Here is an 11,018-nt window from a genome sequence, read left to right as displayed (position 1 = left end):
GGGCTTTTTTATTTTGTAAACATTTATAATCAAATGAAAGCTTAATATATTATTTGTAAATGAAATCTCGCCGCGTTATGATGCCCTCTATACGATTTTCATTGCTAATAACCAACATATGACGTAGTCCCAACGCACGGAATATATTAAAAATCCTAGGCACTGAATCGTGCTGTGAATTGTAACAATGAATAAGGCGCAACTAAAAGACTATATGCTAAAAAATACTTACAGCATTAACACGCACGGGTGATGGATTCATAAAGATGGACAAATCCACAGTGTAATTAAGTTTTCGGTCGAGAGGACGCACGCTCTAATGAAAAATTACAGTTATACTTTTTACTGACAACAATGAACATTCAATATCACCTCAATGCTGGGATACCGGGGATAAACATCTCTGAAGGTTTGAATGGTAGTGTCCGACTCCCAGAAGCGTTTGTTTTCTGCAAATAGCGCCTTCTGTAATATAACAATAAGCTGTGAGCGTAATATAAAGCCACAAACGCGTCCGGAGGAACGTAGATCCTGAAAATTAAATTAAATGTCTCATTATTTTAAAGGAATTCAAATATGAATACACATACATTATTGACATCATCGACCACAGGGAAGCCATTGTGACTGCATCTCTTCAAGACTTCAAATATGTAATGCACATTATCGCGCAGTTTAATGCTAACTACGGAATTGCTCATTATCTCTTTAGCCGTTAGACCTTTATATTGGGGCAGAGGCTCCCAAGGCAGCATGGGTACGTTATTCACCTCTATAACGCTATCGTAAATGCCATCATTAAAGTAATCGCCTACCCACTTGGCGCTAATTAACGCTATTATAAGCGGAAAAAAGAATGATGTCTCAATTCCTGTTGTTTCCATCAGTATAACTGATAGACTAATGGTCATGCGTAGCACTCCACCCAAATTGGCAGCTGCGCCAATCAAAGCATATTTTCCAGGGTGCAGAAATTGCTAAGCATAAAGTATAACACATCAATTATAATCCATAATATTCAACGATAAGTACTTACTGTCTCTGGAAAGAGATAAAAAAGCAGCATAGCTACAAGACGTCCCCATGCAGCGCCTACTAGTGCTGTGGGTATAAAAACACCCAAGGAAACGTTGAGTCCAAAAGTAGCACAGGATAAAAAATAGTAAACCAGCGTAAACATGGCAAGGGTGAGAATCTTGTGAGAGCCTGTATGCAAAAAAGGGTTCGATTAATAAGATAAATGAGAATAAGCTATTGCAATAACTCACCTGGCGGATCATGGAAGAGCGCACGAACTGTAGCCTCCGGCGTTTGAAACCACAGAGCGGCCACCGCATTATATTCGTTATCCTCGCAGAACAACTGCACCGGATGTATAGTTGGATCATTGCCCAGCGGTCGACAATCGTTGATAAAATATATCATGGTGCATGCCAATGTGACGCCCAGTATAGCTACTAAAATGGCCTCGCAAACCTTGCCACATTTCCAAGGCACAAACCGTTTGCGAAATTTATTAATCCGCATATTCAATGCATTCCAGGCGGCGCCTAGCAGCCCCCCAGAGACACCGAGCATCATAAACAACGGCAGCTCAAAGTATTCAAAACTCAGCGGCTGTTCAAACTTGCCTAAATTGAAAAGACCCGTAAAAGTGAAATCGTTTAAGCCATGGTAAGCAGAGAGAACAATATTAAGAGTAAACGAGCTAATGATGGATGCAATTAGTGTGCGCCAGATGAGGTTTTGATTCCAAAAGCTGGCCGCTTCTTCTAGCGAAAACAACATGCCCCCAATGGGCGCGCCAAATGCAGCTGAGACGCCCGCCGCAGCCCCACCGAGCACAAAGTCACGTTTCTCGTGATCATCCCGAAAGGCCTTAAAGATGCGAAAATCCTTGACAAAGGTTGTGCTCTTCCCTTGAGAAATACCAGCTGCCACCACAGCACCCGCATGAATCATGGGTCCCTCCTTGCCACCGGCCAAACCTCCCACCACAGATGTAATGACACCAATAGATTTTACGGCCAGCGTTTTGATGCGTACAATGCGCGGCACCTTAACCCCATTCAGATAACTCTTAACTTGGGGTATGCCGCTTCCAGCGGTAATTGGCTCTATATACGTAACCATTGCAGCACCAATTGCTACAGGTATAACGCTTAAGAGTATCCACCAAAGAAACGGCAATGCCAGGTCGCCATCGTTTCCGTTCATGGGTACATTGTGATCCACAGCTGCAAATGTAAGTGAATGAGAGTATGAATTTCTATTTTATTATGTGTACAGTTTATACTTACAGTATTTGAGAAACTTGTATTTTATTTCGGATAACTCCTCGATTACTATATCAATAGAGCAGGCAATAAGTGCTGTTATGATGCCTATGAGCACAAAGATAATCCATCGTATGACATGAGTACGCAGCGAAAAACGGTCGCTGTGGCGTCGACGCAGTTCATCCTGAAAAAGTTTATTCTCACAGACATCATAATCCAAGCTCTGAAATGAGGTATGCCAGAAGTCAGAGAGAGAAAGATGATGGTGCTTGTCACTTTACCTCATATTGCTCTTTGGCTCCAACTAAAGCGGCAGCAGTGCGCGAACGCAAATGAAAAACTGGTGTTCTTTGCTCATTATTAGTTGCACCCTTTAAATAACATTGATTGCTTTAGTTGAAATGAATACATAGTATGTATGTGTGTGAACACAATGCACTTGCGATAACTGCCTGCATCTACAAATGACTCACAATAACTGGCAGCGCTGGCGCATGGGCGTCATTACTTAGCAGCGCAGCATCATCAATATCTATAATATTTGGTGTAATCCCCGTTTGCGAATTTTGACTGCTTGAGGCCCCTTCATCTATAGCCGTTGTCTTGCTGTGTTTGTTTGCTCTCTGTTCCCTTGTATAGCCTAAGCAATCTTCATCGCTTGTTAAGTCCTCATCTTCATCCGCCTTCAAATATATCAGTCGTTTTTTTACTTCGTCTGCCATGGTAATAGCAATAATAAATTCAATTTAAGTGCACCATAATTAAACTAGCAAACAGCGCAAACAAACTCCTGTTGCGCGAACCAGTGAACATTCTTTTCATTCCAAACAAGTTCGATACCACTTTCGATGTTTCGCGCAATTGAGCCGTCGTCAAAAAGTTTTTTGTAAAAAAAATGCATACAATTAGTGTAGTTTACTGATGATTAAATATTTGTATGCATAATATTAACTTATTTTCCAAGTTCCATTTAATCTCTTTAATTCTATAAATGGTTTAAATTATCTACTTTCTTCATCTGTAGCCTAAAATCACTAAGCATTGTATGCTTAGTGCAAAAACGTACAAACGATACTTTCAGAAAAAATATCGATACTGCTAATGGGTTATACTTGACCGTTTTATTTTTGAGTACATAGAAAAACTTTTACCTTATTGTGCATTATCAAAGTTGAAATTGGGATGTAGAAATTGAAATTTGGCAATGTCGAAAAGCAAACGCTTGCGTTCGATCTGATTACGCGTCTGTAGCTCATCCTTAATATCGCCCAGGGTGTTATCAATGCGGATCAGGACTTCACGTGGCGCTACTCCGTTGACGTATGGAGCCAGCATCTGGTTGTGTGAAACAGAAACCTGAATTTGAGCATCCCGCGCAGAGCGCGATAAAGCATTGCCTTCATGGTCCTCATCCTGCAACGACGATGTTTTGCTCAGATCTATTGCCTGCGGCTGCTCCTGTTCAAGCAGCATTTGCTGATGTTGCTCCGGCTTGATTAGCCCAAAGGGCAGCAAGCGTGGTATTTCAATAGGCAAAGTAAGCGATTCGGTTACAGATTGATTATTGACGAATGTCAAATCAGGTTCAGGCTCTGAAACGGGACTGGGATTGGTAACCTGCAAAGATATTATAAGACAAAAGCAAATAAGAAGGAAGTTAGAATAGCATGTTTTGTGAGCGTGACTTACATTCCGTCCAACGGGCGATAAGTTTAGCACATTATTGTTGTGATTGATTTTTATTTCATTATTATTCATGGTAGTGAGCGGTGGGGATGCACTGATAGAATCCGGCTGAAATTGATTCGAAAAGCACTTATAAATACAATTTTTATTTTCATTCAGCTTTGCGCTGGCGCAGATACATATACAGACATTAAACGAACTGCGCATCTGTGTATGTGTTTCAAGGGAATAACGGTGCTTCGCTCAGGCACAAGTTGAACAGAGACGGACGATAAAAAATGTTGGTTTTCTCTTTACTTACGGTTCGTACGGCTGCTGCTTCTTCCTGTTCGTTGTGTTCTTGCTTGTGACGCTGAAAAACCGTTTTAATTTTTAGCTCATGCGTCGGAGTATCCACAAAACACGGTGATGATGATGATGATCTCTTACTATTTTTGGCAAACCGTCGATTTTTCATAATGCGATCACGACGTTCCACCAGCGCCGCCACCTTCATCTCATGCAGTTTGCCCAGCAAAGATGCATGACGCCGCTGCCCAGAACAAATATACATATTGTATGTACATACATACATGTGTATGTATGTATAAAATGTTATGTATATTTACTTGTATCTTAACTTATGCGAAACTTACCTTAATGTGCATGTGAAAGTTGCCTGTAGAGCGCACGCTGCCGCGATAAATACGGTCCGGTGGACAGTAACAGCACTTGACGGTCACATTGTCACCAATCTGGCTAACAATACGGTAGAGCTCTCCATTTAATATATAAGGTACATGCTGTCGCTGTAATAGCTCGGATTTTACATTAACACTATTTGTCTGGTCTTGACTCGAATCCGGTTGCTCATCCATGTCAGTCCTTGGATTTACTTTTGGCATGGCAAAACATTCGACCTAAGGCCTGAATATGCGATCCGATACCCTTGCAATTACCTACTGTATTGAGCTTTCGTTCTTAATCCAAAAGTGTGTATGTGTGTGAATGTGAAACAAATGCGAAAATTTTTTGACTAAGATACATACTAACATGCATCTTAGAATGTAATGTGACGAAAAGGAGTTCAAAAAGAACCGTTACAGTCAAGCAAAGTGTGAAAACAAAGTAAAGCCGCCGCTAAATTTTGTCATATACACATACATGTGTATATGAATGAAATGTAGTTTTATTTATTAAATGTAGTTTCAATTATTCGTGAACAGTATTATGTGAGGAATAATATTCAATATACAAAGGTAATTGATGTTTTAAAACTTTTTACAAGTTCGCTTAGGTATCGATATGCGAAACAATCGATAGCGGTTTTGTAGCCCTGGCAATAGTGGCACGTTTTTTGTTTGCGCAAAATATAATGGAAATTGACAAGCCAAATATTTTAATTACTGGTAAATATAAACTGTATTTTGTAATTACACTTACTATAATTAATTGTCCCATTATAGGCACGCCTGGCGTGGGTAAATCGTATTTGTGCCAACGTTTGGCCGATCAATTGAAGTTTAATTGGCTTGACTGCTCCAAAATAGCAAAGGAAAATAACTTTATAGAGGAATATGACAAAGAATTTGATTGCCCAATACTCGATGAGGATAAGGTAAGTGTAACATTTTTTTTTGATCAAACGTTAGCTTAGTAGTAATGCTTTCAGTTGATGGACTTTATGGAACCACTAATGGCCAACGGTGGGAACATAGTTGAGTATCACGGCTGTGATTTCTTTCCGGAGCGCTGGTTTCAAGCAGTTTTTGTGGTGACTTGCCCTAACGAGACGCTCTACGACAGACTTAAGGAGCGTAGTTATAATGAAAAGAAACTAACCTCGAATATACAGTGCGAAATATTTGGTACAATCTGGGAGGAAGCCTGCGAATCGTACAAAGACGATATAGTATTCAAATTGAGTGGCGCAACAAAGGCGGAGGCCGAAAATAGTTTAAAGACGGTAAAGAATTGGTATAGCATGTGGAAGCGCAAGTAAAATGCATGTTACAAAGCCATAATTACTGTCCATTATTTTTGTATACATATATCAGTTAAAAAAGTCTAAATACTTAAGTAGTTAACAAATTAAGACTAAATGCGTTGCATTTTGAAGCGCAATGGACCGTCTGGCGCATACATAAATGTGACTGCATAATCCAAGGGCTGATGATTGTACTCTAGCTTATAGTTTCGCAGCAGCTTGGCCAGCAGTATTTGCATCTCCAAGTCAGCAAAGCGACGGCCTAGGCACATGCGCGCCCCATAGCCATATGGTAATGAGGCAAACGGATGCAGTTTATCGGTCGTGCCGCCATGATGCGCTTTTAGCCAACGCTCTGGTCTAAAGGTGGCCGCATCAGTTACATATTCCTCCATATTGCCAGTTACAATGGTAGGAAAAACAGCCTGCACCCCTTTTGGAACCTGATAGCCGCAGATAACGCTATCCTCCTGCAGCGTGCGCCCATTGCCAATAACGGTGCTGTACATACGAAAGACCTCCTTAATGAAGGCCTTCAGCTGATGCATTTGGTTCAGCAGGGGTATGCTCAAAGGTGTGTTGGCATCCGGCAACAGACGCTTGAGCTCTTCGTGAATCTTTTGCTGCTCCGCAGGTCGCGTAGCCAGTTGATAAAGTATGGAGCAGACGGCCATCGATATCTATTAGATGGCAGAAATGAGGCAATCCTATTATATTTGTTTCATTTATAAAAAACTAACCGTATCAATTCCGACGAGTATCAAGTCCAAAGCCATTATTGTGGCGATCTTCTCATCCTTCTCTGAAATAATGACCTTCTCCAGGAGGGAAGGTTCCCCAGCTCGCTGCGAGGCATCTTGTGTCTTCAAACGTGCCGTGGCGCTTTTTATGTACTTCATGCAAACTCTGTGAATGTATATATGTACGTGTAAGTCATTTTTATATCTGGTTATTTTCAATCTTTACTAATACATTATACGTATTCCAGGATTCCGAATTCATGTATATTAATATATATACATCTATATATAACTTACCCCACAAAGAAGTTCATGTTGTTGACGTAGCGTGTCCAAAGTGGCGTTGGGAAATAGCGCCAATAGGGTGCCTTCAGCTCCAATGTGGCCACATTGCGTAGCGCATACTTGGCTGCATTTATAATTTGTTGGGGCTCCGAATCTTCGGAAAGATTCGAATCGAGGCAGCCCAAACGTGTGTCCAAGGCTACACGACCAATGCCTGTGAAACAGAGATTTCTCAAGAATCTATTTTGAGAGCTTATGTACATACTTACACTCTAGAGACCATTTGTGTATTTCGTTATCGAAATCTAGAGGTAGTTCCTCATTATCATCCAATAGCTGCTCACAGCGCGCCAAGAAATCATCTGTGATAAGCTCCAGTGGCTGCAAATAGCGTCTTATGGTGGACAATTGCAACACGGGTTTTTGTACTCGCGATCGAAATTCACGCCAAGGCTCGCCATGACTGCAAAAGCATTGGATAATTGCATGGGTAAATATATAATTATAAGGAATAAGTGAATATAATACTTACACGCCAACCACGCCGCCCAGTTCACCAAAGAAATCTTTCCGCACCACGCTTTTGTACTTAACCAGACTGGGCATCGACGGTCGAAAAGGCGTGGGACCCTCATTGCGATAGCACTGCAAGCAAAATATTATTTACGCTCAATGCTAAAAACGCAATCAAGATAATGTACTTCTAGTCATATTGTCTCAAGTCACAAATGTTTTGTTACCTTCAGGTGTGCAGTCATGCATTAAAGTTTAAGTCACAGAGAGCCGCAACTTCAACCTAAGTTCCGCTTGGTGATTTATGCTTACCTTTTCAATTTCATCCGCATCATAAATGAATAGTAGATCTGGCCGTCCTATCAGACCAGAGAAACGCACTATACGTCCGTATCTCTCATGCAACAGCGACGAGATCTTTGCCACATCGGATATTGTATATTGGCCAATGATGGGCATAAGACTGCAAAGGTCGTTTAAGATAAAATATGTCAAAATAAATTGCATTTTTTACAAATCTTGTACTTTTCTTGTACAAATCTTTCGTCAGGCTATAAGGCTATAAATCTTCACGTTATATTGTGTTATAAAGTTAATTAGCCAGTTACTGCTTTTAAAAATTGTGGCTTAATCGTAGACATGTGATTCTCAGATTTAAATAAATATGCTAGCAATTATTAAAAACTTGATTATCATAGGAATATATAATTTAACCCTTTTTTGATGGTTAATTGAACTTTTATTTACACTGATTCATACTAATTTTATTTATGTTTGATTAGTATAGTTCAGGTTCAGGTTTACTTAAAAAAATGTAAGCTTCAAATAACTAACCGCGGCTTTGTTAGGGTCAACAACAATATAATAACTTTTTTTCAAATGCCAATACCAACGGTACCTAATATTCATATGTATGTATAAATATAATTCCTTTTTTTTCTGTTTATTATATTTTTAGCTTAACTGAAGTATATGTCGACGCTACAACGGATTTAGGATGTATTTGTGTAGTATAAATCATACTAGCCCTTAAACAGTAAGTTTATAATTTGTGTTTGGTTTCAAATATTATTAATACCTTTGTACTTGATGACTTTTAATAATCACACATTTTTGCTCACGCTGTGAGATTGGGTAATCCAACGGTCATAACTTAAGACGTTCCTCCCTCGCTCTAACCATGTGAATAACTGCGTACCTGGTCATATTTCAATGTCGTCTAATATTATTCATGTTTCTTCTATTTTTTTTGTGTGCTTGCATTCAAAAAATTCACACATTAATGTCGACCTTGAAAAAACGGGCGCTAAATGAACGCTAACACGAGACTAATAAAAAAAGATAACTTGCTGCGCGCCCTCTAGCCTCAAACGGTATTTAATTGGCATTCAAGTTGTAGTTTAAGTTCTTTAGAATTCGCAAAAGCGCCAGTTGTGAAGGAGCTGTATTTTGTTATCAAATACTTGTGTTAGATAAACACAAACATAAGAGATGAAAAAATTTGCTTTACTAAAAATGCAAAAGAAGAAGCTAGTTGTGCAAGCGGTATTTGGGTCAAGAGAAACTGGCAAATACAAAAGGAAAAACGGTAACACACAAAAGAGCCGCATTAAACGCATTGCAGGCCACGGGAAAAAATTAAGAAGATGCAGCAGCAGTAAAAGTGAAAGAAAGTTTGTTGTCAAAGTCTTTTGTATCGTATTGCTTGTGTACACACCGCCAAGTGTTGCCCAGTATGGGCATAGGCTTAGGTCCTGGTATATGCTGATAGGGCAAAGCATTTTGCCACTCGGCGCTGCCATGAAAGTGTGAAGTCGCTGTTGCCACAGGCGTCAGCTCCAGATGAGGACAATTACGAGTGGCAGTTGCCGTTGCCCCGTTGGCCGAATTCTCACGGGTTTGTACTTGCAAAATGCTATGACTTGCACGCAGCATGGCAGCAGTGCCACGCAGCGCAGTTGTGGACACTTTTAATGGAAGTTGATTCATTTTGTGATTAAAATGCAAAACAGATTTCACTCGTTTGATTTCCAATTGCTCAATATATACAAATTTTTATTGCTGGTTTTTGTTGACACAGACACATATATACACGCACGCGTATACACCTATGTTAGGCGTTTAAAATCCAAAATTCATCTACTATAGAAACTTGCACACGTTGCGTACTCGTCGACAGCTCGTAACAAACTAGTTAACTTGTTGAGCGAGCTTAACTCAATTCAATGCAAGCTGCTCACTGCTTGGGCCGTTCCATCAACTGCTTTCTAATCGCTGTTAGCAGTATAATTTTCTCGCGTGTTTGACTTATTCTCTCTCTCTTTAACTCTCTGTATGTTTTTGTGTGAGATATTTACAAACCTGAATTTAAGTATGCTATCAACTTACGATAAGCATTTGCAAATAGCACAAGCTGATGTCAAAGCTCTTAACAATACTTTTTCATGTTTTTTCCATTTTTTTTTTACATTCCCCTTTTATGTTATACTACAGTACATTAGTGTTATCTCCGCAAAATAGTTTAATGTTATTTTTTAATTCCAAATCACAAAACTTTTTCAAATCCCTTTTCTACATAGCTGTGGCTTGTTATTACTGTATTAATGAATTCTCGTCTTATGCTTTATAGGTGTTTTAATGGACCTACGGGTGGATTTATTTATATAGTTTTTAACAAACTAATATTTTTGGTAAACTAAATGTTTAATACCAATCTTAATTGAAATCATATCAAAAAATGTTTTCCACATTACGAATTTCCGGACTGAGACAGTTAGACAATTTTGCCGCCAATATATACCACGTTTGTTTTTTATCACCTGCCTGGACGAAATGTTAGCGTAAGTTTTTAATAAAAATAGTCTTGGAAATATTACATTAATAATAATTAATAATGACTCATTATATATTCTTTCTATACATAAATTTTTGCCAGTTGATATCTCACAATCAGTCACGTCGTCTATACTTTGCATTGCTTATGCTTGTTCATTCACCCATTGTAGTGGGCCACCGAGCTGCCGCTTTGCAGCAGATTAAGCTTTATGAGATTGAGGGCTTCTTTTAGGGAGATTTATTCCAGCTGGGAGTGTTGATTGAAAAGACAAATGAAGATGATGTTGCAATGGGGTGCCCCAAAGACATGCTGTGCTTGTTCATCCATGCGAAATTAATTTACAAAATTAATAAAAGGCTGGGGCGAGGCCATCATCAGCTGCTGCTGCTGCTGCTGCTGGGGCACGCAGCGAGGCGGTGTGCACTGATCCCCGTTGGTCAAAACCTTGCAATAGTTGCAAAATCGAATCGGGGATCCATGCATGAATATTAATAGTTAACATTATATCTAGCCAAGCTTTGAACAAAAAAAAAAGTAAACAAGCAAGGCAACTATCAAACTTTGAAACGTTTTACCTCAGCAAAATGACGTCCGATTTTAGAGTTTCATTAGAAAAACTGCATTCACAATTATAAATTTTTAAAACCATTGAAAAAGTTGTGAAATTTTAAATGTAATTATGCAACATTGTATCAAGCATAAACCAAACTCGC

General features: G+C 39.4%; 4 protein-coding genes and 1 long non-coding RNA gene across 7 annotated transcripts; 2 read left to right on the top strand and 3 right to left on the bottom strand.

The window, feature by feature from the left end:
• Positions 1 to 3,088, bottom strand: LOC108596184 (H(+)/Cl(-) exchange transporter 7). Its single transcript, XM_017981698.2, has 9 exons — positions 2,753 to 3,088; positions 2,561 to 2,650; positions 2,301 to 2,502; positions 1,269 to 2,237; positions 1,037 to 1,206; positions 591 to 977; positions 373 to 531; positions 233 to 316; positions 1 to 172 (listed from the first exon to the last, which is right to left on the bottom strand). Exons 1-9 carry the CDS (start codon positions 2,999 to 3,001, stop codon positions 50 to 52), a joined length of 2,433 nt encoding a protein of 810 aa, XP_017837187.1. The 5' UTR covers positions 3,002 to 3,088; the 3' UTR covers positions 1 to 49.
• A 300-nt stretch (positions 3,089 to 3,388) lies between these two features.
• On the bottom strand, positions 3,389 to 5,092 carry LOC108596187 (protein stand still). The gene is made up of 4 exons (XM_017981702.2): positions 4,601 to 5,092; positions 4,267 to 4,497; positions 3,969 to 4,073; positions 3,389 to 3,896 (listed from the first exon to the last, which is right to left on the bottom strand). Exons 1-4 carry the CDS (start codon positions 4,847 to 4,849, stop codon positions 3,432 to 3,434), a joined length of 1,050 nt encoding a protein of 349 aa, XP_017837191.1. The 5' UTR covers positions 4,850 to 5,092; the 3' UTR covers positions 3,389 to 3,431.
• A 169-nt stretch (positions 5,093 to 5,261) lies between these two features.
• LOC108596189 (adenylate kinase isoenzyme 6 homolog) lies at positions 5,262 to 6,016 on the top strand. The gene is made up of 3 exons (XM_017981704.2): positions 5,262 to 5,353; positions 5,411 to 5,562; positions 5,617 to 6,016. Exons 1-3 carry the CDS (start codon positions 5,320 to 5,322, stop codon positions 5,944 to 5,946), a joined length of 516 nt encoding a protein of 171 aa, XP_017837193.1. The 5' UTR covers positions 5,262 to 5,319; the 3' UTR covers positions 5,947 to 6,016.
• Positions 5,968 to 9,735, bottom strand: LOC108596186 (probable cytochrome P450 301a1, mitochondrial). Of its 3 annotated transcripts, none has more exons than XM_017981699.2 (7): positions 9,187 to 9,735; positions 7,782 to 7,932; positions 7,489 to 7,601; positions 7,226 to 7,419; positions 6,969 to 7,170; positions 6,672 to 6,837; positions 5,968 to 6,611 (listed from the first exon to the last, which is right to left on the bottom strand). In XM_017981699.2, the coding sequence occupies exons 1-7, from the start codon at positions 9,456 to 9,458 to the stop codon at positions 6,042 to 6,044; spliced, it is 1,668 nt and encodes a 555-aa protein (XP_017837188.1). In that variant the 5' UTR covers positions 9,459 to 9,735; the 3' UTR covers positions 5,968 to 6,041. The 3 variants fall into 3 exon arrangements, with proteins under 3 accessions (XP_017837188.1, XP_017837190.1, XP_017837189.1); XM_017981701.2 differs by lacking the exon at positions 9,187 to 9,735 and adding an exon at positions 8,548 to 8,730; XM_017981700.2 differs by lacking the exon at positions 9,187 to 9,735 and adding an exon at positions 8,368 to 8,386.
• Positions 7,362 to 10,123, top strand: LOC108596190. Its single transcript, XR_001915037.1, has 3 exons — positions 7,362 to 7,446; positions 8,428 to 8,505; positions 10,099 to 10,123. It is a non-coding gene; the product is annotated as an uncharacterized LOC108596190 (long non-coding RNA).
• The last annotated feature ends 895 nt before the right edge of the window (positions 10,124 to 11,018 follow it).

This window comes from Drosophila busckii, chromosome 2R (assembly GCF_011750605.1).
Source record: "Drosophila busckii strain San Diego stock center, stock number 13000-0081.31 chromosome 2R, ASM1175060v1, whole genome shotgun sequence".
Classification (NCBI taxonomy): Eukaryota; Metazoa; Arthropoda; class Insecta; order Diptera; family Drosophilidae; genus Drosophila; species Drosophila busckii.
This window is presented reverse-complemented; position numbering and strand designations above follow the sequence as displayed.

Excerpts from the sequence above, each read along its gene's own strand:
- LOC108596184 (XM_017981698.2), bottom strand. The coding sequence starts at position 3,001 with ATGGCAGACGAAGTAAAAAAACGACTGATATATTTGAAGGCGGATGAA. Across the intron at positions 532-590 it reads TGGTCGATGATGTCAATAAT|GATCTACGTTCCTCCGGACG; the intron begins GTATGTGTATTC and ends TTTAATTTTCAG. Across the intron at positions 317-372 it reads CCCGGTATCCCAGCATTGAG|AGCGTGCGTCCTCTCGACCG; the intron begins GTGATATTGAAT and ends ATTTTTCATTAG.
- LOC108596187 (XM_017981702.2), bottom strand. The coding sequence starts at position 4,849 with ATGCCAAAAGTAAATCCAAGGACTGACATGGATGAGCAACCGGATTCG. Across the intron at positions 4,498-4,600 it reads ACTTTCACATGCACATTAAG|CGGCGTCATGCATCTTTGCT; the intron begins GTAAGTTTCGCA and ends TGTTCTGGGCAG. Across the intron at positions 3,897-3,968 it reads TATCGCCCGTTGGACGGAAT|GTTACCAATCCCAGTCCCGT; the intron begins GTAAGTCACGCT and ends ATATCTTTGCAG.
- LOC108596189 (XM_017981704.2), top strand. The coding sequence starts at position 5,320 with ATGGAAATTGACAAGCCAAATATTTTAATTACTG. Across the intron at positions 5,354-5,410 it reads GCCAAATATTTTAATTACTG|GCACGCCTGGCGTGGGTAAA; the intron begins GTAAATATAAAC and ends GTCCCATTATAG. Across the intron at positions 5,563-5,616 it reads CAATACTCGATGAGGATAAG|TTGATGGACTTTATGGAACC; the intron begins GTAAGTGTAACA and ends TAATGCTTTCAG.
- LOC108596186 (XM_017981699.2), bottom strand. The coding sequence starts at position 9,458 with ATGAATCAACTTCCATTAAAAGTGTCCACAACTGCGCTGCGTGGCACT. Across the intron at positions 7,602-7,781 it reads ATGCGGATGAAATTGAAAAG|TGCTATCGCAATGAGGGTCC; the intron begins GTAAGCATAAAT and ends TTTTGCTTGCAG. Across the intron at positions 6,612-6,671 it reads TACTCGTCGGAATTGATACG|ATATCGATGGCCGTCTGCTC; the intron begins GTTAGTTTTTTA and ends GCCATCTAATAG.